Source organism: Oncorhynchus gorbuscha, linkage group LG13 (genome assembly GCF_021184085.1).
Source record: "Oncorhynchus gorbuscha isolate QuinsamMale2020 ecotype Even-year linkage group LG13, OgorEven_v1.0, whole genome shotgun sequence".
Lineage (NCBI taxonomy): Eukaryota > Metazoa > Chordata > Actinopteri > Salmoniformes > Salmonidae > Oncorhynchus > Oncorhynchus gorbuscha.
The window spans coordinates 36,999,337-37,026,734 of record NC_060185.1 but is presented as its reverse complement, the minus strand read 5'-3'; the positions used below and the strand labels follow the sequence as shown (position 1 = coordinate 37,026,734).

Below are 27,398 nucleotides of genomic sequence, written 5' to 3'. Positions count from 1 at the left end.
TCAAATGTTATATTATTGGCTATGTACAGTGTTGTAACAATGTGCAAATCACTCTCTTTTTTTCTCTCTCTTTCTGCCTCTCTTTCCCTCTCTCTCGTTCTCTCTCTCTTTCCCTCTCTCTCGTTCTCTCTCTCTTTCCCTCTCTCTCGTTCTCTCTCTCTTTCCCTCGCGCTCTTTCTTTCTTTCCATCTTTCTCTTTCTCTCTCACGCTCTTTCCCTCGCTTGCTCTTTCTCTTTCCCTCTTTTTATACCTCTTTATGCCTCTTTCGCTCTCTGTCTCCCCCTCTTTCTCTTCTACTCTCTTTTGCTCTCTCTCTCTGCCACTTTCTATCTCTCTCCCTCTTTCCAACAGGATACAGTTGTAGCTCTTGAGGCTCTAGCTAAGTACAGCATCATGGAAAATAATGTTGAAGACTTGGATCTTAATGTTGAGATGTGTCACCAAAACGGCCGAAAGCAGGGAGTTCATCTTACGAAACATAATGCCCTGACCCTATCAGCCTTCCAGGTGAGATTGAGTTTAGAATTCCAGCAGTACTCTGATTTCCTTTCTCAAATGCTCTTTTACATCTCTGTTGTCTGGTTTGTCTGGTCAGGTGAACCCAGGAAGCCCGATCACTATTAACACAATGGGGAAGGGAAACGGAACCTTATCCGTAAGTAAATTCAGTAAATTAATTTGAAAAGTAAGTGATGATGATTCTAACATTGTAAGGCTGTCTGAATCTGTGGAAGTGTCCACAGTGCTTGTTATGTGTCATCAGGTGGTCCAGACCTACAGAACTCTGGAGAAGAAGGACTTGTTCTGTGATTTCTACAGTCTCAAAGTCTCGGTGGAGGGAGAGGTTAAGTACAGAAGTGAGCTTCAGTCAGAATGCATCTATAAACACGAAACACATTTGCTGGAGTGCTGCTTAAAAATATAAAACACTATTCATTGTCAGTATAAATGTGTAACGGTGAATAATGTGCAATGTTACAGAGACCGCGGACGATGGTCCTGAGCTAGACGACTATTATAACTATGAGTCTGAAGGGGATGGGAACCCTAGTGATGAGCCCATGAGCAGGGTAGAATGGTTTGACCTGCGCACACGCAGGAAGAGACATGCCCCACAGGAGGATGAGGAGAGGGAGAAGTCCCTAGTCTACACTGTGTGTGTGGGGTAAGTACAGCGATGTGTGTCTGTGCGTCTACAGTGGGGCAAAAAAATATTTGGTCAGCCACCAAGTGTGCAAGTTCTCCCACTTAAAAAGATGAGAGAGGCCTGTCATCATAGGTACACTTCAACTATGACAGACAAAATGAGAAAAAAAATCCAGAAAATCACATTGTAGGATTTTTAATGAATTTATTTGCAAATTATGGTGGAAAAAGTTTATTGACCAAATACTTATTTATCTCAATACTTTGTCATTGCAGACAAAGGGTATATAACAGAGGTCAAACATTTTCTGTAAGTCTTCACAAGGTTTTCACACACTGTTGCTGGTATTTTGGCTCATTCCTCCATGCGGATCTCCTCTAGAGCAGTGATGTTTTGGGGCTGTTGCTGGGCAACACGGACTTTCAACTCCCTCCGAAGATTTTCTATGGGGTTGAGATCTGGAGACTGGCTAGGCCACTCCAGGACCTTGAAATGCTTCTTACGAAGCCACTCCTTCGTTGCCCGGGCGGTGTGTTTGGGATTATTGGCATGCTGAAAGACCTAGCCACGTTTCATCTTCAATGCCCTTGCTGATGGAAGGAGGTTTTCACTCAAAATCTCACGATACATGGCCCCTTCATTCTTTCCTTCACACGGATCCGTTGTCCTGGTCCCTTTGCAGAAAAACAGCCCCAAAGCATGATGTTTCCACCCCCATGCTTCACAGTAGGTATGGTGTTCTTTGGATGCAACTCAGCATTCTTTGTCCTCCAAACACGACGAGTTGAGTTTTTACCAAAAAGTTCTATTTTGGTTTCATCTGACCATATGACATTCTCCCAATCTTCTTCTGGATCATCCAAATGCTCTTTAGCAAACTTCAGACGGGCCTGGACATGTACTGGCTTAAGCAGGGGGACACGTCTGGCACTGCAGGATTTGAGTCCCTGGCGGCGTAGTGTGTTACTGATGGTAGGCTTTGTTACTTTGGTCCCAGCTCTCTGCAGGTCATTCACTAGGTCCCCCCGTGTGGTTCTGGGATTTTTGCTCACCGTTCTTGTGATCATTTTGACCCCACGGGGTGAGATCATGCGTGGAGCCCCAGATCGAGGGAGATTATCAGTGGTCTTGTATGTCTTCCATTTCCTAATAATTGCTCCCACAGTTGATTTCTTCAAACCAAGCGCTTACCTATTGCAGATTCAGTCTTCCCAGCCTGGTGCAGGTCTACAATTTTGTTTCTGGTGTCCTTTGACAGCTCTTTCGTCTTGGCCATAGTGGAGTTTGGAGTGTGACTGTTTGAGGTTGTGGACAGGTGTCTTTTATACTGATAACAAGTTCAAACAGGTGCCATTAATTCAGGTAACGAGTGGAGGACAGAGGAGCCTCTTAAAGAAGTTACAGCTCTGTGAGAGCCAGAAATCTTGCTTGTTTGTAGGTGACCAAATACTTATTTTCCACCATAATTTGTAAATAAATTCATGAAAAATCCTACAATGTGATTTTCTGGATTTTTTTTCTCATCTTGTCTGTCATAGTTCAAGGGTACCTATAATGAAAATTTACAGGCCTCTCATCTTTTTAAGTGGGAGAACTTGCACAATTGGTGGCTGACTAAATACTTTTTTTGCCACACTGTATAGTGTGTGTGTGTGTGTGTGTGTGTGTGTGTGTGTGTGTGTGTGTGTGTGTGTGTGTGTGTGTGTGTGTGTGTGTGTGTGTGTGTGTGTGTGTGTGTGTGTGTGTGTGTGTGTGTGTGTGTGTGTGTGTGTGCATGGGGTGGGATGAGTGGAGACATGGTTCTATCTCTCCTCTCCTCTCCTACAGACTGACCAGTGGTAATTCTACAGGCATGGTTATCGTGGACATCTCCCTTCTCAGTGGGCTCAAACCTAACATGCAGGATCTGGAGGAGGTACAGTAGGCCTACATTTGACATTGATTTACATTCTTTTTTTTTGTTATTTAGCAGGCACTTTTATCCACAGTCAGTGCATTCATCTATGGGCTCGATTCAATCCGTAGTGTTGAAGATCCGCACTACAGCACAATTTAAATTTAAAGTCAATGTTTCGTGTTCACTGAGACTGCATTCATGGTAAATGCTGCATTTGACTGCTCAATCGGAAATTGCCTTTACATTTCAGTGGCGCTGTAGTGCGGATCTTCAACACTACGGATTGAATCCAAAAGGAAAAAACAACCATATACCACAGTTATTGCGACCCTCCTTTTGAAATGGCAGAATTGGTTCCGGGAAGAAAACACATTTTAGCCTGTTTCCATTAACATAATTGTTTCCATTAACTTAACTAACAATAAAATATATCAGACAATTGCCTGCTAAGGTGCGTTTATTGTGAAGATAAAAACAGCGTGACTTAATGACGCCACAGCTAAACTAATTAAATGTAGTGGTTGAAGTGTTTCTATTACCCATTTAGGCAAATTGCATAATAATAAATACAGTAACAGCCTGTCTACCCTCTCACCTCTCTGTTTCATGTCTCAGGTAGCCTGTCTGCCCTCCCACCTCTCTGTTTCATGTCTCAGGTAGCGTGTCTGCCCTCTCACCTCTCTGTTTCATGTCTCAGGTAGCCTGTCTGCCCTCTCACCTCTGTTTCATGTCTCAGGTAGCCTGTCTGCCCTCTCACCTCTCTGTTTCATGTCTCAGGTAGCCTGTCTGCCCTCTCACCTCTCTGTTTCATGTCTCAGGTAGCCTGTCTGCCCTCCCACCTCTCTGTTTCATGTCTCAGGTAGCCTGTCTGCCCTCCCACCTCTCTGTTTCATGTCTCAGGTAGCCTGTCTGCCCTCCCACCTCTCTGTTTCATGTCTCAGGTAGCCTGTCTGCCCTCTCACCTCTCTGTTTCATGTCTCAGGTAGCCTGTCTGCCCTCCCACCTCTCTGTTTCATGTCTCAGGTAGCCTGTCTGCCCTCCCACCTCTCTGTTTCATGTCTCAGGTAGCCTGTCTGCCCTCTCACCTCTCTGTTTCATGTCTCAGGTAGCCTGTCTGCCCTCCCACCTCTCTGTTTCATGTCTCAGGTAGCCTGTCTGCCCTCCCACCTCTCTGTTTCATGTCTCAGGTAGCCTGTCTGCCCTCTCACCTCTCTGTTTCATGTCTCAGGTAGCCTGTCTGCCCTCTCACCTCTCTGTTTCATGTCTCAGGTAGCCTGTCTGCCCTCCCACCTCTCTGTTTCATGTCTCAGGTAGCCTGTCTGCCCTCCCACCTCTCTGTTTCATGTCTCAGGTAGCCTGTCTGCCCTCTCACCTCTCTGTTTCATGTCTCAGGTAGCCTGTCTGCCCTCTCACCTCTGTTTCATGTCTCAGGTAGCCTGTCTGCCCTCTCACCTCTCTGTTTCATGTCTCAGGTAGCCTGTCTGCCCTCTCACCTCTCTGTTTCATGTCTCAGGTAGCCTGTCTGCCCTCTCACCTCTCTGTTTCATGTCTCAGGTAGCCTGTCTGCCCTCCCACCTCTCTGTTTCATGTCTCAGGTAGCCTGTCTGCCCTCCCACCTCTCTGTTTCATGTCTCAGGTAGCCTGTCTGCCCTCCCACCTCTCTGTTTCATGTCTCAGGTAGCCTGTCTGCCCTCTCACCTCTGTTTCATGTCTCAGGTAGCCTGTCTGCCCTCTCACCTCTCTGTTTCATGTCTCAGGTAGCCTGTCTGCCCTCTCACCTTTCGATATTTAGAACATTTCTCATATCTGCTGTTTCCATTAAACATATCGGGCGTGACATTACTTTTGTCTAATAAACCTAGGTCAATGGAAACCTGTCTAGTGACATGTCAGTCAGACTATGGAATGTGACATCTTTTTATTTTCCTCTCCTCTAGAATGTGAAGGGTACTGAGAAGTACATTGACCATTATGACATCGCCCCAAATAAAGTGTTCCTCTACTACGCTAAGGTAAGACCTCTTGTATCCAAAGCCATGACGGCAATGAGTATCAGCTGTGACTACTGTACCACTCATATAAATTGAATCACAAAAGTTCTATCTTGAGACCTCGTGTTCTCGCCAATGCCGTCCTCTCTTGCCTTTGACGTTGTATCGTCGCTATGTGTTCCAGATCACAGAGGAACCACAGTGTGTAGCGTTCCGGGCCAAACAGATCAGTCCCATGGGCCTGGTGCAGCCCGCTGCTGCTGTGGTCTATGACTACTACAACCCAGGTATACCACCATCTTTAGTTTAGGGTATGTTATGTCTATTGTTGTAAGGTATCTGGAAGGTCCATGGGGCTGGTGCAGCCTGGTGAGGGTTTAGGCCCTGGTCAAATGTAGTGTACAATAAAGAGAATAGGATGCCGTATGGGACACAGCCATCGTCTGAGTGACTAATGCTGAACTATGTCCCGACAGAGAGGAGATGCACTGTGTTCTACAGCGCACCGCAGAAGAGCAACATGATCTCCAAGATCTGTCAGGACAATGTGTGCTCCTGTGCAGAGGGTATGTGCACTCCATACAGCTTGTATTGTTTGGACAGAATATATATTTAGTTCACAATATATCAGTTATATTGTGAACTATTGTGTATGTATTTTGATTTGCTTTGTCTCAGGTGACTGCCCAAAGAAGAGAGTCACTTACAGTAAACAAATGGAGAAAGAGACTCGCAGAACCTTTGCTTGTTTCTCTCCTGTTGCGAATTATGGTGAGTTTATACCTCTAACCCAAATATTCAAAATAAATCTAATGTGCTGTAGTCGGTACTAACACCATCTTGTTGTCCTTCTGACAGTTTACGTCGTCAAGATTGTCAACTCATCCGACGACGGAGTTTTTAAACATTATACCACAATACTGACCAAAATCCTACAGACAGGTGAGTGCTCTGCTCTACAGGTCTTCACAATGTTACAATGTGCGTCCCAAATGGCACCCTATTTCCTATGGTGCACTACTTTGGATGGGCCCTGGTCAAAAGTAGTACACTTTATAGAGAAAAGAGTGCCATTTGGTACGCACACATTCTCTTGGAAGTATAATTTCCTTTACATTGTTCTTGTGCTGGTTCTCTGCTATGCCAGGTAAAGACGTGATGCAGACTGGAGCAGTGAGAGACATGATCAAACGTAAAGCCTGTGATGAGTTTGACATGAAGACTGACAGTAATTACCTGATCATGGGGAGAGATGGGACCATCTCTCACACCACTGACCACAGTGGGAAGTAAGCACCCTATTCCCTATATAGTGCACTACTTTTAACCAGGGTTCATAGGGCTCTGGTCAAAGTAGTGCACCATGTTATAAAAAATAATAAATGAGTTGAGTGTTATTATATTTGTGATATTTCACATGTACACGTGTGTAAGAAATTAGTTTGGAAATGAGTTCTTTGCATATCTCAACTCCCCCTGAGACACCCTCGAAGAGTGGAGTCACAGCCAGGGTCAAAAGGAGTGAACTATTTATGGAATAGGGTGCACAGGAGGTTGGTGGCATCTTAATTGGGAGGACAGGCTTGTGGTAATGGCTGGAGCGGAATTAATGGAATGGTATCAAACATATGGTTTCTTTCCAGCCATTATTATGAGCTGTCCTCCCCTCAGCAGCTTCCACTGATAGGGTGCCATTTGGGACACAATCTTCCTTTTCAACTAACTATGTGTGTCAATATATTATAAGACTGTGTTGGTATAATACATGGAATCACCAGGTAAGAAAGACAGCAGAGAGGATGTCTTTGAATTGAGATTCTGTAAAAATGTAACCATTAGGGCCATAGATTGTGATTTCTCTTTTGGGAAATGTAAAGTATATGTACAGTGTAGAATAGGAGACTATTCCAGTGCAGTTTGAGTGAGAGACTCAAATGTTGTCCACCTCAGGCCCCTATAACCAAATGCTGTCCACCCCAGGCCCGTATAACTAAATGTTGTCCACCCCAGGCCCGTATAACTAAATGTTGTCCACCTCAGGCCCCTATAACTAAATGTTGCCCACCTCAGGCCCCTATAACCAAATGTTGTCCACCCCAGGCCCCTATAACTAAATGTTGTCCACCTCAGGCCCCTATAACTAAATGTTGTCCACCTCAGGCCCCTATAACTAAATGTTGCCCACCTCAGGCCCCTATAACTAAATGTTGTCCACCATGTTGTCCACCTCAGGCCCCTATAACCAAATGTTGTCCACCCCAGGCCCCTATAACCAAATGTTGTCCACCTCAGGCCCCTATAACTAAATGTTGTCCACCCCAGGCCCCTATAACTAAATGTTGTCCTACCCATGCCCGTATAACTAAATGTTGTCCACCTCAGGCCCCTATAACCAAATGTTGTCCACCCCAGGCCCGTATAACTAAATGTTGTCCTACCCATGCCCGTATAACTAAATGTTGCCCACCTCAGGCCCGTATAACTAAGTGTTGTCCACCTCAGGCCCGTATAACTAAATGTTGCCCACCTCAGGCCCGTATAACTAAGTGTTGCCCACCTCAGGCCCCTATAACTAAATGTTGCCCACCTCAGGCCCCTATAACTAAATGTTGCCCACCTCAGGCCCCTATAACTAAATGTTGCCCACCTCAGGCCCCTATAACCAAATGTTGTCCACCCCAGGCCCCTATAACCAAATGTTGTCCACCTCAGGCCCTTATAACCAAATGTTGTCCACCCCAGGCCCCTATAACTAAATGTTGTCCACCCCAGGCCCCTATAACTAAATGTTGTCCACCTCAGGCCCCTATAACTAAATGTTGCCCACCTCAGGCCCCTATAACTAAATGTTGCCTACCTCAGGCCCCTATAACTAAATGTTGTCCACCTCAGGCCCCTATAACTAAATGTTGCCCACCTCAGGCCCCTATAACTAAATGTTGTCCACCTCAGGCCCCTATAACCAAATGTTGTCCACCCCAGGCCCCTATAACCAAATGTTGTCCACCTCAGGCCCCTATAACCAAATGTTGTCCACCCCAGGCCCCTATAACTAAATGTTGTCCACCCCAGGCCCCTATAACTAAATGTTGCCCACCTCAGGCCCCTATAACTAAATGTTGCCCACCTCAGGCCCCTATAACTAAATGTTGCCCACCTCAGGCCCCTATAACTAAATGTTGCCCACCTCAGGCCCCTATAACTAAATGTTGCCCACCTCAGGCCCCTATAACTAAATGTTGTCCACCATGTTGTCCACCCCAGGCCCCTATAACCAAATGTTGTCCACCCCAGGCCCCTATAACCAAATGTTGTCCACCCCAGGCCCCTATAACCAAATGTTGTCCACCCCAGGCCCCTATAACCAAATGTTGTCCACCTCAGGCCCTTATAACCAAATGTTGTCCACCCCAGGCCCCTATAACTAAATGTTGCCCACCTCAGGCCCCTATAACTAAATGTTGCCTACCTCAGGCCCCTATAACTAAATGTTGCCCACCTCAGGCCCCTATAACTAAATGTTGCCCACCTCAGGCCCCTATAACTAAATGTTGCCCACCTCAGGCCCCTATAACTAAATGTTGCCCACCTCAGGCCCCTATAACTAAATGTTGCCTACCTCAGGCCCCTATAACTAAATGTTGCCCACCTCAGGCCCCTATAACTAAATGTTGCCCACCTCAGGCCCCTATAACTAAATGTTGCCCACCTCAGGCCCCTATAACTAAATGTTGCCCACCTCAGGCCCCTATAAGGGGCGGCAGGGTAGCCTAGTGGTTAGAGTGTTGGACTAGTAACCGAAAGGTTGCAAGTTCGAATCCCCGAGCTGACAAGGTACAAATCTGTCGTTCTGCCCCTGAACAGGCAGTTAACCCACTGTTCCTAGGCCGTCATTGAAAATAAGAATTTGTTCTTAACTGACTTGCCTAGTAAAATAAAGGCTACATTTTTTTTTTTTTATAACTAAATGTTGTCCACCTCAGGCCCCTATAACTAAATGTTGCCCACCTCAGGCGCCTATAACTAAATGTTGTCCACCCCAGGCCCGTATAACTAAATGTTGTCCTACCCATGCCCGTATAACTAAATGTTGTCCTACCCATGCCCGTATAAGTAAGTGTTGTCCACCTCAGGCCCTTATAACTAAATGTTGCCCACCTCAGGCCCGTATAACTAAGTGTTGTCCACCTCAGGCCTGTATAACTAAATGCTGTCTTCCGTAGGCCTGTCTATGTCCTGGATAATAAGATGTGGTTGGAGGAGATTCCAGAGGAGAGGAAGTGTAAAGCTACTACGAACCGTAAAGCCTGCAACATGCTCAAGGACTTCATGGTATATTACGAGCTCAACCAGTGTTCAATCTAAACCACAGCTTCCCTTCAGTGAACGTCCAGATAGAAATAAATGATATAGAACAGACATGTTTTTCTGCCATTGAGAATAGGGAAATATGTTGGCTCTATTCAATACATTTCTATCTGAAACGTTTCAAAAAGTTGTGCCTCCTGAACGTCACCTGACCTAGGATAACTGTCCTGGGAATCAAGAGAGACTGTGATTCAGAGAAGGATATATTTTTTTTGTATAAAGGAAAGCAGAAAGCACACTCAGTATCTCCATAAACCATGTGCTTTTATTACCCGTGCATATTCACAGAGAAAGAAGATTGAGAGACATATTGTTGAAACAAAGTTAGACTGTGATGTGTCTAATACTCCTTAATAAAATAGCCTGTGATTGGCTACAATCTGTCTGGCTGCTGTTTGGCTTCATGACGTCAGAGGTTATAGGGACTCTGTTGTGTTGTTACAGTGATGAAAACCAGGGGGTGTTCCATTGTAGCTCGTCAAATGCTAATGTTTCCCTCAGGACAATAGTTCTAAGTTGGTAATGAATTTTTATAACCCGGTAATGAAATGCTATAACCTGGTAATGAACTGTGATAAGGCAATGAAACATAGCTCTAGTCCTTTAACACACACTGAAGCTGTGAAACATTCACACTGTGGTTTCAGCTTCTGAAGACCAACTAAATAAACGGTCATTCTGTTGACTGTGTTTAAGATTGAAAACCACAAGTTAGTCAAATCTAATGTAGTTTTGCATGTTTGTTCGACTCTGAAAAGTCCCGTCAAGTGGTTATTTTTTTTCTGTATATTGAGACAAATGACAAAGGCGTGAATTTAAAACAAATACAAATAAAACAAATTAGAAAAATAATTTGTAAATGCTGAGCTAGTGTATAAAATAAATTAGCAATTCCATTTTTCATTTTTGTACTTGTAATAATTGTGCTGCTCACATATGCCATAATTGTGACATCTCTTCTCCGGCTGAACTGTTTTAAAAAGCACACTTCAGGACAGCTGCCATACTTAGTTAGAAACGCTGGAATGCTAGACTGCTGTTCTCGGAATAACCAAAAGATATGTTTTAAAATCAATGCACAGATAAAGCTGCATAATGATCCATTACACAGTTATGCATACACAGTACATACAGCAAATCAATGCACAGATGGTGATGACCTTTTATATGTGAGATGGCTTTAGATTAGTCAGTTCTTAGATAACTGAGAAAGAAATTGTTTCAAAAGCTTTTGCGTTGGTTGGTTTCACTGTAAGCACATCGTTCATTGCACTTATCATGGAGAAGAAACAACTGATGAGTTCATAAACTCCACTGTTATGTCATCCTGTCTGAGCTGACAATGTAAAGATACAACTTCATGCATTGGGACCAGCTCCTTCACAACATGGCTCTATTATACGTCAATTTATCACTGATCTGAACGTTGTGTAGGTCTCATATCAGTTACAGTATATACACACTTCATACCTCCTCATAGTTTTACATCAATGACCGAACAGAGGTAAATAGACTCTACACACATAGGATGCATACCAAATGGCACCCTATTCCCTACATAGTGCACTACATAAGGAATAGGGTGCCATTTGGGACAAAGTAAACTCCATAACACACCACATGGAGTAAACGGGGGTTATATTGTTACTTCATGATGTTGGGGGGGTTCAGAGAACACTATCTGGATGATGTGGAAATCAAAGGGACAGCTATGGGAAAGCTCATTGCACCTGTATATTATGTATAGTACATTGGTTTGTGTCGTTGCTCAGTGATAGCACATGTGCTCTGACCTGGGGGCAAAAATACATACATTAGATCAAATGCTTTCCAATACTTCCAAGCGCTGCACTTGATTTCGTTTGCCTGAAACAGTCCCAAAAGTGCAAACTCCAATAAATAGATAAATCAAGCACATCTCAAATACTTTCAAGTATTTGACCTATTTTTGGGACCCAGGTCAGGCTGTGGTTGGTTTGTGTGTCTGGCCCGGATCTGGGGTACATCCCAAATGGCAAATTATTCCCTACATAGTGCACTACTTTTGTGGTTTATTGTAATAAGTAGTGCACTATGAAGGGAATAGGGGGCCATTTGGGACGTACCCTGGTAGTGGTAGGCCTGCAACAGACCGTCCCTAAAGCAATGGCTACTGCAGGTAGCGGTAAACCTTGAAGCAGTGGTTGCCAGAATCAGCCACAGCCACGTGTCCATCAGAGGTCAGAGACAGGCCCTGTGGACCATAGAGAGGGTCTGCTGTGGTGTTGATGTAGGACAGGAACGACCCGGAACTATCAAACACCTGCAGGACAATACAAAAACAAGGTCAGGGTCAGCTGTACTCATAAGTTACATTACTTTTGATCTAATGCAAATGGGCAAACAAAAAATAATGACAGGCTGCTTGTTGATCTTGTCATCAAGATCATCAATAACTGACCTGTATTCTGCTGTTCCCCCAGTCAGCAACGATGATGTTCCCGTTGGCGTCCACGGCAACGCCCGTCGGGGCGTTGAACTGTCCGTTCCCCTCGCCATGGGAACCAAACTTAAACAGGAACTCCCCGTCTGCACTGTACACCTATTAGGGAAGGGATTCAAACTGTTCAGAAGTAGTGTGTCCGAACCTCAACCCTAGCTCATGTCCACAGCCAGGTTCAACTCTAACCTCAACCCTAGCATCATGTCCAGGTTCAACTCTAACCTCAACCCTAGCTCATGTCCACAGCAAGGTTCAGCTCTAACCTCAACCCTAGCTCATGTCCACAGCCAGGTTCAACTCTAACCTCAAACCTAGCTCATGTCCACAGCCAGGTTCAACTCTAACCTCAAACCTAGCTCATGTCCACAGCCAGGTTCAACTCTAACCTCAACCCTAGCTCATGTCCACAGCCAGGTTCAACTCTAACCTCAACCATAGCTTATGTCCACAGCCAGGTTCAACTCTAACCTCAACCATAGCTTATGTCCACAGCCAGGTTCAACTCTAACCTCAACCATACCTCATGTCCACAGCCAGGTTCAACTCTAACCTCAACCATAGCTTATGTCCACAGCCAGGTTCAACTCTAACCTCAACCCTAGCTCATGTCCACAGCCAGGTTCAACTCCAACCTCAACCATGGCTTATGTCCACAGCCAGGTTCAACCCTAACTCTAACCTCAACCCTAGCTCATGTCCACAGCCAGGTTCAACTCTAACCTCAACCCTAGCTTATGTCCACAGCCAGGTTAAACTCTAACCTCAACCCTAGCTTATGTCCACAGCCAGGTTCAACTCTAACCTCAAACCTAGCTCATGTCCACAGCCAGGTTCAACTCTAACCTCAACCCTAGCTCATGTCCACAGCCAGGTTCAACTCTAACCTCAACCCTAGCTCATGCCCACAGCCAGGTTCAACTCTAACCTCAACCCTAGCTTATGTCCACAGCCAGGTTCAACTCTAACCTCAACCATAGCTTATGTCCACAGCCAGGTTCAACTCTAACCTCAACCCTAGCTCATGTCCACAGCCAGGTTCAACTCTAACCTCAACCATAGCTTATGTCCACAGCCAGGTTCAACTCTAACCTCAACCCTAGCTCATGTCCACAGCCAGGTTCAACTCTAACCTCAACCCTAGCTCATGTCCACAGCCAGGTTCAACTCTAACCTCAACCCTAGCTCATGTCCACAGCCAGGTTAAACTCTAACCTCAACCCTAGCTTATGTCCACAGCCAGGTTCAACTCTAACCTCAACCCTAGCTCATGTCCACAGCCAGGTTCAACTCTAACCTCAACCCTAGCTCATGTCCACAGCCAGGTTCAACTCTAACCTCAACCCTAGCTCATGTCCACAGCCAGGTTAAACTCTAACCTCAACCCTAGCTTATGTCCACAGCCAGGTTCAACTCTAACCTCAACCCTAGCTCATGTCCACAGCCAGGTTCAACTCTAACCTCAACCCTAGCTCATGTCCACAGCCAGGTTAAACTCTAACCTCAACCCTAGCTTATGTCCACAGCCAGGTTCAACTCTAACCTCAACCCTAGCTCATGTCCACAGCCAGGTTCAACTCTAACCTCAACCATGGCTTATGTCCACAGCCAGGTTCAACCCTAACTCTAACCTCAACCCTAGCTCATGTCCACAGCCAGGTTCAACTCTAACCTCAACCCTAGCTTATGTCCACAGCCAGGTTAAACTCTAACCTCAACCCTAGCTTATGTCCACAGCCAGGTTCAACTCTAACCTCAACCATAGCTTATGTCCACAGCCAGGTTCAACTCAAACCTCAACCCTAGCTCATGTCCACAGCCAGGTTCAACTCTAACCTCAACCCTAGCTTATGTCCACAGCCAGGTTCAACTCTAACCTCAACCATAGCTTATGTCCACAGCCAGGTTCAACTCTAACCTCAACCCTAGCTCATATCCACAGCCAGGTTCAACTCTAACCTCAACCATAGCTTATGTCCACAGCCAGGTTCAACCCTAACTCTAACCTCAACCCTAGCTCATGTCCACAGGCAGGTTCAGCTCTAACCTCAACCCTAGCTCATGTCCACAGCCAGGTTCAACTCTAACCTCATCCCTAGCTCATGTCCACAGCCAGGTTCAACTCTAACCTCAACCCTAGCTCATGTCCACAGCCAGGTTCAACTCTAACCTCAACCCTAGCTCATGTCCACAGCAAGGTTCAGCTCTAACCTCAACCCTAGCTCATGTCCACAGCCAGGTTCAACTCTAACCTCAAACCTAGCTCATGTCCACAGCCAGGTTCAACTCTAACCTCAACCCTAGCTCATGTCCACAGCCAGGTTCAACTCTAACCTCAACCATAGCCCATGTCCACAGGCAGGTTCAACCCTAACTCGAACCTAAACCCTAGCCCATGTCCACAGCCCGGTTCAACCCTAACTCTAACCTCATTCCTAGCTCATGTCCAAATCCATGTTCAACCCTAACTCTAACCTCAACCCTAGCTTCATGTCCACATCCCTAGCTTCATTTCCACATCCCATGCGTCATATCCACATCCACTAACCCTAGCCTAAACCTAAACAGTTCACATCCAACATTGACTATAACAGAGTTTGGGGATTTCTACTCCTTTCATTTGAAATGAAACTGACATCAGATAGCCAACAGTGGGAGTGGGACATTTTCCTGTGGCGCAGTGACGTACAGTAACTACAGGATGGGAGTGACATAAAGCTGCCACAACAGAACACTGAAGGCCTGAAGTCAAAGCATTTTAAACCAACCTGATACGACTACAGTAACACACACACAGAAAGAGAGAATAGTGAGATGTACCTTCACCGAATGATTGTGGAAGTCTGTTACCACAATCTCATTTTTGTTGTTGATCGCCACAAAGTGGGGACCTAGGGTAGGGAAGGGGAGGGAGGAAGAGATAGGGAGAGGGAAGAGCGGAGGCGGAGAGAGATGAGTCATCAACATAACAGTGCAGTAGAGGAAGTTCCAGACTATTTTAGGACATTGTACAGGACTGTGGAAACACTAGCCACAAAGGGAAACACCAAGCAATGTACAACGTAAGACATGGCAATGGGCAGTTGTATCATGAAGAGACTGCTATAGAATACATCAATACTTACTAAACGCAGGGCCAGATTTACTCAGCTTTGGTTCCAGTGAAATGTTTGTACCACTTTTTTCTAAAAAATAAACAATAAAAAGGTGAAAGTCAGAGATGAGATTGAAACGAGTGACAGGTTTCACCATGTAGCTTGTGGAGCCATATCATTGGAAGATTATAGAAATGGAAGAGAATCACATTGACCAAAGAGTGAAAACAAGGAGAATACAAGATTGTCCCCCAAGTACCTGCAAACTGTCTGAGGTGCAAATCAAAGAGACAGCTATGGGAAAGCTCAGTGCATATTATGTATCGTACATTGGTTTGTGTTGTTGCTCAGTGCATATAATGTATAGTACATTGGTTTGTGTCGTTGCTCAGTGCATATTATGTATAGTACATTGGTTTGTGTCGTTGCTCAGTGCATATTATGTATCGTACATTGGTTTGTGTCGTTGCTCAGTGCATATATTATGTATCGTACATTGGTTTGTGTTATTGCTCAGTGCATATTATGTATCGTACATTGGTTTGTGTCGTTGCTCAGTGCATATTATGTATCGTACATTGGTTTGTGTCGTTGCTCAGTGCATATTATGTATCGTACATTGGTTTGTGTCGTTGCTCAGTGCATATTATGTATCGTACATTGGTTTGTGTATAATGTTTGGTTTGTGTCTCAGTGCATATATTATGTATCGTACATTGGTTTGTGTCGTTGCTCAGTGCATATAATGTATAGTACATTGGTTTGTGTCGTTGCTCAGTGCATATATTATGTATCGTACATTGGTTTGTGTCGTTGCTCAGTGCATATATTATGTATCGTACATTGGTTTGTGTCGTTGCTCAGTGCATATATTATGTATCGTACATTGGTTTGTGTCGTTGCTCAGTGCATATAATGTATAGTACATTGGTTTGTGTTGTTGCTCAGTGCATATATTATGTATAGTACATTGGTTTGTGTCGTTGCTCAGTGCATATAATGTATAGTACATTGGTTTGTGTCGTTGCTCAGTGCTAGCTGTGCCCAGACCTGGTGCAAATACAGTATACTGTACATGTCAAATACTTGCACAGGAATTGTTCCAAAACTGCAAACCCACAGACAGATCAAGCAAGGAGTGTCTCCCCTACCTGTGAACTGTCTGTCTGACGTCCCCCTGGCACCAAACTTGGTGACCAGCTTCCCATTGGCCTGGAAGATGAACACGCAGCAGGCCTTGTTGTCCACGGTGATGATGTGTCCGTTCCTGTCCACCGCCACGCCCTTAGGGCCCATCAGACGACCAGCACCGATCTTACTCTGTCAGGGAGCGAGGGAGAAAACAGAGGGTCAGAGGGATGGACAGGGAGAGATGTGATGAGTCTGATCTGAGGAGCAGCTATGGGAAAGCTCAGTGCATCTGGTATGTATAGAACATACAAGGAGAGGGGATATAGCAGAGACTGTTTAATGTTGATGTTTCAGCTCGAGGTCTTTCTCAAGACCAGTCTCCTAGAGTGACCTGATGACCTCTCACCTTGAACTTTCCGTCGGAGGAGAAGATGCTGACCCAGCGGTTGTCGTAGTCGGCCACGATGATGTCACCGTTCATATCCACGGTGACCCCAGTGGGGCGCTGCAGTTGCCCCGGCGACCGACCCCTGACCCCAAACCTCAGCTTGAATGCCCCATCGTTTGAGAACACCTGGATAAGAATAGCGCAACAACAACACTCAGAAACAGATTTGGATTTGAGATCATCTTTTTCTAAAAGGGACAATGTGGCATTTGAGATTTGCCCTGAAATATGTGTTTGACCTGTTTAGCCTTAACCTAATACATTTTCTGCTTTGCATCCATTCATGTTTACACTCATTCCACTCTGCACATTGTCACTTATACACATGGTTACCTTTCTATCACTGGTTGTATGGCTGTAGTCTCACATGTATACACTGGTTGTATGGCTGTAGTCTCACCTCTATACACTGGTTGTATGGCTGTAGTCTCACCTGTATACACTGGTTGTATGGCTGTAGTCTCACCTGTATACACTGGTTGTATGGCTGTAGTCTCACCTGTATACACTGGTTGTATGGCTGTAGCCTCACCTGTATACACTGGTTGTATGGCTGTAGTCTCTCCTGTATACACTGGTTGTATGGCTGTAGTCTCACCTGTATACACTGGTTGTATGGCTGTAGTCTCACCTGTATACACTGGTTGTATGGCTGTAGTCTCTCCTGTATACACTGGTTGTATGGCTGTAGTCTCACCTCTATACACTGGTTGTATGGCTGTAGTCTCTCCTGTATACACTGGTTGTATGGCTGTAGTCTCACCTCTATACACTAGTTGTATGGCTGTAGTCTCACCTGTATACACTGGTTGTATGGCTGTAGTCTCACCTGTATACACTGGTTGTATGGCTGTAGTCTCACCTCTATACACTGGTTGTATGGCTGTAGTCTCACCTGTATACACTGGTTGTATGGCTGTAGTCTCACCTGTATACACTGGTTGTATGGCTGTAGTCTCACCTCTATACACTGGTTGTATGGCTGTAGTCTCACCTGTATACACTGGTTGTATGGCTGTAGTCTCACCTGTATACACTGGTTGTATGGCTGTAGTCTCACCTGTATACACTGGTTGTATGGCTGTAGTCTCACCTCTATACACTGGTTGTATGGCTGTAGTCTCGCCTGTATACACTGGTTGTATGGCTGTAGTCTCACCTGTATACACTGGTTGTATGGCTGTAGTCTCGCCTGTATACACTGGTTGTATGGCTGTAGTCTCACCTGTATACACTGGTTGTATGGCTGTAGTCTCTCCTGTATACACTGGTTGTATGGCTGTAGTCTCGCCTGTATACACTGGTTGTATGGCTGTAGTCTCTCCTGTATAGACTGGTTGTATGGCTGTAGTCTCACCTCTATACACTGGTTGTATGGCTGTAGTCTCACCTGTATACACTGGTTGTATGGCTGTAGTCTCTCCTGTATACACTGGTTGTATGACTGTAGTCTCACCTGTATACACTGGTTGTTGCTGTCAGCCACTACGATGCGTCCGTTGCTGGATGTGGAGATTCCCTGGAGGTTTGTAAACTCTGCTTTATCTCTCCCTCTGGTTCCTGTCAAATACACACATCCAATAAGAATGAGTCAAACCATCACACATCCAGTAAGAATGAGTCAAACCATCACACATCCAGTAAGAATGAGTCAAACCATCACACATCCAGTAAGAATGAGTCAAACCATCACACATCCAGTAATAAGACTGAGTCAAACCATCACACATCCAGTAATACGACTGAGTCAAACCATCACACATCCAGTAAGAATGAGTCAAACCATCACACATCCAGTAAGAATACTGAGTCAAACCATCACACATCCAGTAAGAATACTGAGTCAAACCATCACACATCCAGTAAGAATACTGAGTCAAACCATCACACATCCAGTAAGAATACTGAGTCAAACCATCACGCATCCAGTAAGAATGAGTCAAACCATCACACATCCAGTAAGAATACTGAGTCAAACCATCACACATCCAGTAAGAATGAGTCAAACCATCACACATCCAGTAAGAATGAGTCAAACCATCACACATCCAGTAAGAATGAGTCAAACCATCACACATCCAGTAAGAATACTGAGTCAAACCATCACACATCCAGTAAGAATGAGTCAAACCATCACACATCCAGTAAGAATGAGTCAAACCATCACACATCCAGTAAGAATGAGTCAAACCATCACACATCCAGTAAGAATGAGTCAAACCATCACACATCCAGTAAGAATGAGTCAAACCATCACACATCCAGTAAGAATACTGAGTCAAACCATCACACATCCAGTAAGAATGAGTCAAACCATCACACATCCAGTAAGAATACTGAGTCAAACCATCACACATCCAGTAAGAATGAGTCAAACCATCACACATCCAGTAATAAGACTGAGTCAAACCATCACACATCCAGTAATAAGACTGAGTCAAACCATCACACATCCAGTAATAAGACTGAGTCAAACCATCACACATCCAGTAAGAATGAGTCAAACCATCACACATCCAGTAAGAATACTGAGTCAAACCATCACACATCCAGTAAGAATGAGTCAAACCATCACACATCCAGTAAGAATGAGTCAAACCATCACACATCCAGTAAGAATGAGTCAAACCATCACACATCCAGTAAGAATGAGTCAAACCATCACACATCCAGTAAGAATGAGTCAAACCATCACACATCCAGTAAGAATACTGAGTCAAACCATCACACATCCAGTAAGAATGAGTCAAACCATCACACATCCAGTAAGAATACTGAGTCAAACCATCACACATCCAGTAAGAATGAGTCAAACCATCACACATCCAGTAATAAGACTGAGTCAAACCATCACACATCCAGTAATAAGACTGAGTCAAACCATCACACATCCAGTAATAAGACTGAGTCAAACCATCACACATCCAGTAAGAATGAGTCAAACCATCACACATCCAGTAAGAATACTGAGTCAAACCATCACACATCCAGTAAGAATGAGTCAAACCATCACACATCCAGTAATAAGACTGAGTCAAACCATCACACATCCAGTAAGAATACTGAGTCAAACCATCACACATCCAGTAAGAATTGAGTCAAACCATCACACATCCAGTAAGAATGAGTCAAACCATCACACATCCAGTAAGAATACTGAGTCAAACCATCACACATCCAGTAAGAAGACTGAGTCAAACATAAAATAAGAACACAGACTGTGTCCATGGGCCCAAGGGCTAAATAGCAGTCACGAGTTATCACAGAGACCTCAAAAGATCTTCATCAGTAAGATTGCTGGGAGCAGTGAAACAAAGTGTGCGTATTTCCCACAGCATTGTCTGTACCCTGCAGCCTGCACTATGAGATAACTAAGAGAGCTATTATCCAACTTGATCGTGATTTGTGGAGGTCTTACTTTAGTCTTACTGTACACGCTTCAGTTGCATGCACTGCCTCTGGATACAAGAGTAAAATAACAAGTCAAATGTGAATGTATTCATCAGTAATAGTGCTTAAAAAATGATAGGAGCATTGAACCAATGTGTTGTATTCCCTTTTCCCATGGCTGGTTTTTTAAACTGATTATCAAAGAGCGTGGCAAAGAAAGCTGTTTTTAAAATGTGTTTACATGCAATATGACTTGTTATTGTCTTACCGACTTTAGTTAAATCCACTTCTTTTAAGTCAAAAGATAATCACCTAAATGACTAAAAAGTCAATATGAGCAGCTGTACCACAGAGTTAGACTAATATTAAACAGGGATTACATGTCTCTATGATCTGCACCTACCGACTCTGTAGATGAGTTCATCCTCGATGGGGTTCTCCTTCTTCTTGGTGGTGCTGTACATACTGGAGGGTCTCCTCACAGCCTTCTGTCTGATGTGGCCCCCCGTCCCACTAGGACTCTTCACCCTCCTCTTCACATCGTCTGGAGACTGCAGGACGTCCGAGGGCTTGACAGCACGCAGCCGGAACGGACTGCCCCTGACCGGCTGGTCGTACAGGAGGAGAGAGAAGGAGAACTCCCCCTCAGAGCGCATGGTATAGCCCACCTGCAGAATATTATGGAACAGAGCCTTATCAGGCACCTCCAGGGGAATATAGTCCTAGACAGTTCTGCTGTATACAAAATAAACACTGTACATTAAACGATTGACACAATACATACAGTTGAAGTCGGAAGTTTACATACACCTTAGCCAAATACATTTAAACTCAGTTTTTAACAATTCCTGACATTTAAATCCTAGTAAAAATCCCTGTTTTAGGTCAGTTACGATCACCACTTTATTTTAAGAATGTGAAATGTCAGAATAACAGTAGAGAGAATTATTTATTTCAGCTTTTATTTCCTTCATCACATTCCCAGTGGGTCAGAAGTTTACATACACTCAATTAGTATTTGGTAGCATTGCATTTAAATGGCTTAACTTGGGTCAAACGTTTCGGGTAGCCTTCCACAAACTTCCCACAATAATTTGGGTGAATTTTGGCCCATTCCTCCTGACAAAGCTGGTGGAACTGAGTCAGGTTTGTAGGCCTCCTTGCTCACACACGCTTTTTCAGTTCTGCCCACAAATGTTCTATGGGATTGAGGTCAGGGCTTTGTGGCGGCCACTGCAATACCTTGACTTTGTTGTCCTTAAGCCATTTTGCCACAACTTTGGAAGTATGCTTGGGGTCATTGTCCATTTGGAAGACCCATTTGCGACCAAGCTTTAATTTCCTGACTGATGTCTTGAGATTCAATATATCCACATAATTGTCCCTCCTCATGATGACATCGTGAAGTGCACCAGTCCCTCCTGCAGCAAAGCACCTCCACAACATGATGCTGCCACCCCTGTGCTTCACGGTTGGTATGGTGTTCTTCGGCTCGCAAGCCTCCCCCTTTTTCCTCCAAACATAACGATGGTCATTATGGCCAAACAGTTCTATTTTTGTTTCATCAGACCAGAGGATATTTCTCCAAAAAGTACAATCTTTGTCCCCATGTGCAGTTGCAAACCGTAGTCTGACTTTGTTATGGTGATTTTGGAGCCTGTGGCTTCTTTCTTGCTGAGTGGCGTTTCAGGTTATTTCAATATAGGACTCGTTTTACTGTGTATATAGATACTTCTGTACCTGTTTCCTCCAGCATCTTCACAAGGTCCTTTGCTGTTGTTCTGGGATTGATGTGCACTTTTAACTTTTGCCCTCCTTCCTGAGCGGTATGACGACTGCGTGGTCCCATGGTGTTTATACTTGCATACTATTGTTTGTACAGATGAACGTGGTACTTTCAGGCATTTGTAAATTGCTCCCAAGGATGAACCAGACCAGAGGTCTACAATTGTTTTTATGATGTCTTGGCTGATTTATTTTGATTTTCCCATGATGTCAAGCAAAGACGCACTGAGTTTGAAGGTAGGCCTTGAAATACATCCACAGGCACACCTCCAATTGACTCAAATGATGTCAATTAGCCTATCAGAAGCTTCTAAAGCCATGACATTATTTTTGGATTTCTTTTGTGATACAGTGAATTATAAGTGAAATAATCTGTCTGTAAACAATTGTTGGAAAAATGACTTGTGTCATGCAGAAAGTAGATGTCCTAACCGACTTGCCAAAACTAGAAATGTGTGGATTGGTTGAAAAACGAGTTAATGACTCCAACCTAAGTGTCTGTAAACTTCCGACTTCAACTGTACGTTACATACATTAACACAATACATATATTGCAAGTTAGATGTCATACAGAAAGTACAATTATCCTCACCTCATACGTCCCATTCTTATTATCCACCACCTCTGTCTCCGTGGTTACCGCCCCGTCCATCGACACGATCTCGGCCCGCAGCGCCGCGTTGCCCGTCTTCACCAGCTCACTGTCCTTGTCCTTGGTCGTCACGGTGACGGTGGTGTGCTGGCTAACCAGGGTGTGGCGTAGTCCCTCTCCCGTGGCGACGGAGGTGTGGCCTACGGCTCCTGTGGTGATGAGCACACCCAGATTCTGGATGGAACGACGAAGACCCTCTGTCTCCACCTGGCAGTCAAGATGGCTGTTCTCATGGGGCTGGGAGGGGGCAAGGGAAGGCTTGTTACGTTTAACCAGCATCCCTATGGCTTCGTCCCGAATGGCAACCTATTCCCTATATAGTACACTACATTTGACCGGGGCCCATTTGGGACATATACAATGATGATATAGGCTATGTATATATGTGAAGCAAACAAATAAATGTGTCCACAAACCTGTTCTGGGTAGGTGTGTCGGGCCAGGGCGCTGACCCTCTCTCCCATCTGTTTCTGGACAAGCAGAACCTCTGTAGCACTGCCATGGCTCAGAGCCTGCTCCGTAAAACTACTGCAGCTCTGGATGTTGTCCTTACCCTGCAGGAGAGAGGAGAGCTGGGCCTGGAGCACCTACAGAAGAGAGAAGAGGAGAGATGCTAAGAGAGGGAGGAGAGGAAGGAGGGATAGTTGGAGACAGGGAGGAGGAGAGAGGGATAGTTGGAGACAGGGAGGAGAGGAGAGAGAGAGAATGGTAGGTAGGTAGGTAGGTAGGTAGGTAGGTAGGTAGGTAGGTAGGTAGGTAGGTAGGTAGGTAGGTAGGTAGGTAGGTAGGTAGGTAGGTAGGTAGGTAGGTAGGTAGTCAGAAACAGAGTGAAGAGAAAGGGAGAAAAAGAGGTAAGCCCGAGAGAGAAAGAGAGTCGAGAGATAGTCATTCACAGAAGTAAGAGAGAGATAGACCATCAATGTGTCCCAAATGACCCCCTATTCCTTATACAGTGCCCTACCTTTGATCAGGTCCTGGTCAAAAGTAGTGCACTAACTAGGAAATAGGGTGTCATTTGGAACAGCAGACCTAATCCGGTTGCAGGTACCTTCTGCTTGGTGCAGCAGATGTTCTCCAGGTCAGTGATGAGGGTGGTCTTCCTGAGGTGTAGCGCCCTCTCTAGCTCCTCAAAGGTACTGCTGATCTCTGTCACCGCCTCGTTCTTCCTGTCAGTCAGCTGCTTGGAGATCTCCCCTACCAGCTCTATAGCAGCCCTCAGCTGGGGCAGCCTGGGACAGGAAGAGGAAACAGTATACTGTCACAACTTTACAGTCAGATCAAGTAACCAACGGGCATGAACAGAGGAACTGACTAAATGTGTGTGAAATTTCCATCGATCTTCAGTCCTCCATTAGAAGCTGAAACCTAGAGACTGGAAAACTGCACTCTGGTACTTTGTCATTGCACTTACCAGACTTATCCAGTGTGTACACACACAGTGGTCAATGAATTCAGAATAGGGCTTTAACAACCCTAAAACCATCCATCATTACAGACAGAGCAGTATAGACCGTTTTACCATCCAGTACCTGTTGCGTATGGCATCCAGCTGGGTCTTCAGGGCTGCTTTCTGTTGCTCCAAGACATCTCTCAGAGGGACAGTCACATGTTCCCTGTGCTCTCCTTCAGTACACTCCAAACACATGGCAGTCTCACACGACTCGCAGTAGAACTCCATCACCTGCAGGGGGTGGAGGGGAGCAACACACAGCACAGCTCAACACACATGACTCACCACAGACCAGGCAGGTTCATACAGTGACAAGGTCAAACATGGATACATTTACTCAATGTTTAGGGGCTTGTAATTGGTGTGAATCCACAATTGTGAACAAAAGGCTCACTTCAATAAAAAAATGGCAAGGTCGGCCCTCAGACATTCTTCTTCGACTCAGATACGTACTGATTTAGCTAGTCCATGGCGCATATCGACTAAGCGTCTCATAGTAGGAGTCATGATCTAGGATCAGTTTGGCCTTTTAGATTATAATGAATCAGATTATATGGACAGATTCTAGATCAGCCCTCTAGCTCTGAAATGGTTTGTGGATACAGGTACTGATCTAAAATCAGTTGTGTTCACTAACAGTCAGCGACGCCAATGTGTCATCAATTAGATGCCAGACCTTTCCCACTTTTTTGGGGCAGCAGAGGGGTAATAGAAGCCTACCTTGCCCTCGTGGTTGGGGCAGGAGAGCGGCTGGCAGGCGGCAGCAGCACTGACTGACTCCAGCACACTGCAGGCCTCTGGAGGAGAACACTCTGGGTCCCTCTGCAGCACCTCCATCAGGTTGGTTATGAAGAAGTTGTTCTGCAGCGCGGCCACGCCCTTCTCTGGCAGGATGGACGTCTGACGACACACGGGACACGATAGTGTCAGGGACTGAGGGGGGATGTAGTTCTGGAGGCATCTGGAAAAGACAGGAGAACAACAGGGATGGCTTGTTATAAACCATGTCAAGTTAATGGTGCTCATCACATTTAGACAAATGTCAACCCTTTCACCAATTGGCACCAATACAAAGGGTTAAGTCAAGGAGATTACAACATTGCTGCAGCCCTCTCCAGAAGATGACGTGAACAGAACAGACAGGGCAGAGGACAGAGCAGATGTCAGTGAGCTGTGTCCGGCAATATGGAGAGCAGAGAGTGCTGATGAGAGCATTCCTGTCAAATGAGAGTAGCAGGGGTGGAAAGAGCTGCTAGCTGGCAGCACCACTGTGGACTGTGCCACCATCAGGAGAATGCTCACTGTTCCTCTGTGTTCTCCTTCCTCTCTCACCCTCTCCCTCTCCAGCTGAAAGGTGCTTGTGTCCCCTCCTCTTCATGTGAATATGTGGTGGGATGGGTGAAGCAGCAGTAGCCTGGCACCCTCAGGGGAATGCACCCTGCTCTCCCTCCACCAGGCCTGGGGAGACTGCCTGTCACCTTAAGTCACTGGGAAGCCAAGCTGATAAGGAAATCTCTGGCATACACATACTGTACATGACTCTCATGACTTTATACCATAACACATGACTCTCATGACTTTATACCATAACACATGACTCTCATGACTTTATACCATAACACATGACTCTCATGACTTTATACCATAACACATGACTCTCATGACTTTATACCATAACACATGACTCTCATGACTTTATACCATAACACATGACTCTCATGACTTTATACCATAACACATGACTCTCATGACTTTATACCATAACACATGACTCTCATGACTTTATACCATAACACATGACCCTCATGACTTTATACCATAACACATGACTCTCATGACTTAATGCCATAACACATGACTCTCATGACTTTATACCATAACACATGACTCTCATGACTTTATGCTATAACACATGACTCTCATGACTTAATGCTATAACACATGACTCTCATGACTTTATGCTATAACACATGACCCTCATGACTTTATACCATAACACATGACTCTCATGACTTTATACCATAATACATGACTCTCATGACTTTATGCTATAACACATGACTCTCATGACTTTATGCTATAACACATGACTCTCATGACTTTATACCATAACACATGACTCTCATGACTTTATACCATAACACATGACTCTCATGACTTTATACCATAACACATGACTCTCATGACTTTATGCTATAACACATGACTCTCATGACTTTATACCATAACACATGACTCTCATGACTTTATGCTATAACACATGACTCTCATGACTTTATACCATAACACATGACTCTCATGACTTTATATACCGCAAGAACTTACCCTTTCTCGCAAACATTACCTCATGTCCTGACCTAGTTCAACAACTCACTATTGCAGGGCAGGAAATACATTTTCCTTAGATTAAAATAAGTGAGAAATACATCTGGTAAAGTAGTTTTGCAAAGACCATTAACTTGAGTTTATTTCCACCTACACACAGCAGGATCAACCAGACCCCAGCAGAACCTTGGGATTGTGCCAGTAGTTAAGGTTAGGGAGAGGTAGGGTTCAAATCTCTTCTCACAGAAGGTGTGTAGTCAGAGCAGGATTTCAGTGTTGCGTTAGTGGTTAGGGTGTAGGGTAGGGTTCCCCAACTGGCTGTGATTGTATTTGCCCCCCCCCCCCCCCCCCAAATTCTGAGCCAAATAGCAACAACAAAAAAAATACAAATTATTGTTGGACATAAAAGACTGTAAAAATACCAGCAAATCAGCTCCAAGTGATTTTCATTTTGGACATCTGTTCCAAAGTATTCCCACGCATGATAGAGATATATGTAATCATATACAAATGTAAGCAAGTTTTGAAATTATGATGTTTTAGCCAAATATTATATCTGTTTGGGCTTCTAGCGGTCAATCAGCAGTCTACAGATTATTTGTCATTATGTTCCGGCCCCCTAATCATCTGCTCAAGAACAAATCGGCCTGCGGCTGAATTTAGTTGATGATCCCTGGTATAGGGTGTATGGTAGATACTTACTTCTCACAGAAGGTGTGTAGGCAGGGCAGGACTTTAGGGTTGTGGTAGTGGTTAGGTGTGGGTGTATGGTAGATACTTACTTCTCACAGAAGGTGTGTAGGCAGGGCAGGACTTTAGGGTTGTGGTAGTGGTTAGGTGTGGGTGTATGGTGTATGGTAGAGACTTACTTCTCACAGAAGGTGTGTAGGCAGGGCAGGACTTTAGGGTTGTGGTAGTGGTTAGGTGTGGGTGTATGGTGTATGGTAGAGACTTACTTCTCACAGAAGGTGTGTAGGCAGGGCAGGACTTTAGGGTTGTGGTAGTGGTTAGGTGTGGGTGTATGGTGTATGGTAGAGACTTACTTCTCACAGAAGGTGTGTAGGCAGGGCAGGACTTTAGGGTTGTGGTAGTGGTTAGGTGTATGGTAGAGACTTACTTCTCACAGAAGGTGTGTAGGCAGGGCAGGACTTTAGGGTTGTGGTAGTGGTCCAGACAGATGCTGCAGACCAGGAACTGTTTGTCTATCTGCCGAACCACTGGGCTGGTGCTGCCCGTCTC

General features: G+C 44.9%; 2 protein-coding genes across 4 annotated transcripts in view; one reads left to right on the top strand and one right to left on the bottom strand.

Moving 5' to 3' along the window:
• Positions 1-9,785, top strand: part of LOC123992818 (complement C4-B-like) — a 44,076-nt gene extending 34,291 nt beyond the window's left edge. The window contains exons 29-40 of the mRNA XM_046294357.1: positions 353-508; positions 597-656; positions 765-858; positions 983-1,166; positions 2,976-3,063; positions 4,983-5,057; positions 5,221-5,323; positions 5,513-5,602; positions 5,715-5,807; positions 5,895-5,978; positions 6,184-6,325; positions 9,260-9,785. Of these exons, the coding sequence (XP_046150313.1) occupies positions 353-508; positions 597-656; positions 765-858; positions 983-1,166; positions 2,976-3,063; positions 4,983-5,057; positions 5,221-5,323; positions 5,513-5,602; positions 5,715-5,807; positions 5,895-5,978; positions 6,184-6,325; positions 9,260-9,401 (1,311 nt within the window). The 3' untranslated portion in view covers positions 9,402-9,785. The remainder of the gene's footprint in view (positions 1-352; positions 509-596; positions 657-764; positions 859-982; positions 1,167-2,975; positions 3,064-4,982; positions 5,058-5,220; positions 5,324-5,512; positions 5,603-5,714; positions 5,808-5,894; positions 5,979-6,183; positions 6,326-9,259) is intronic.
• LOC123992819 (tripartite motif-containing protein 3-like) overlaps positions 9,650-27,398 on the bottom strand; it is a 51,593-nt gene continuing 33,844 nt past the window's right edge. For 2 of the 3 annotated variants that reach the window (XM_046294358.1, XM_046294359.1), the window contains exons 2-15: positions 27,277-27,398; positions 24,555-24,795; positions 23,914-24,065; positions 23,433-23,613; positions 22,801-22,971; positions 22,325-22,621; positions 20,351-20,615; positions 18,014-18,117; positions 16,516-16,683; positions 16,130-16,298; positions 15,009-15,068; positions 14,704-14,774; positions 11,845-11,985; positions 9,650-11,706 (exon numbers count right to left, since the gene is read on the bottom strand). The exon at positions 27,277-27,398 is cut by the window's right edge and continues 57 nt beyond it. In XM_046294358.1, the coding sequence (XP_046150314.1) occupies positions 11,554-11,706; positions 11,845-11,985; positions 14,704-14,774; positions 15,009-15,068; positions 16,130-16,298; positions 16,516-16,683; positions 18,014-18,117; positions 20,351-20,615; positions 22,325-22,621; positions 22,801-22,971; positions 23,433-23,613; positions 23,914-24,065; positions 24,555-24,795; positions 27,277-27,398 (2,295 nt within the window). In that variant the 3' untranslated portion in view covers positions 9,650-11,553. Of the gene's footprint in view, positions 11,707-11,844; positions 11,986-14,703; positions 14,775-15,008; positions 15,069-16,129; positions 16,299-16,515; positions 16,684-18,013; positions 18,118-20,350; positions 20,616-22,324; positions 22,622-22,800; positions 22,972-23,432; positions 23,614-23,913; positions 24,066-24,554; positions 24,796-26,861; positions 26,930-27,276 lie in introns of those variants that run through there. The other variant, XM_046294360.1, reaches the window with a different exon arrangement.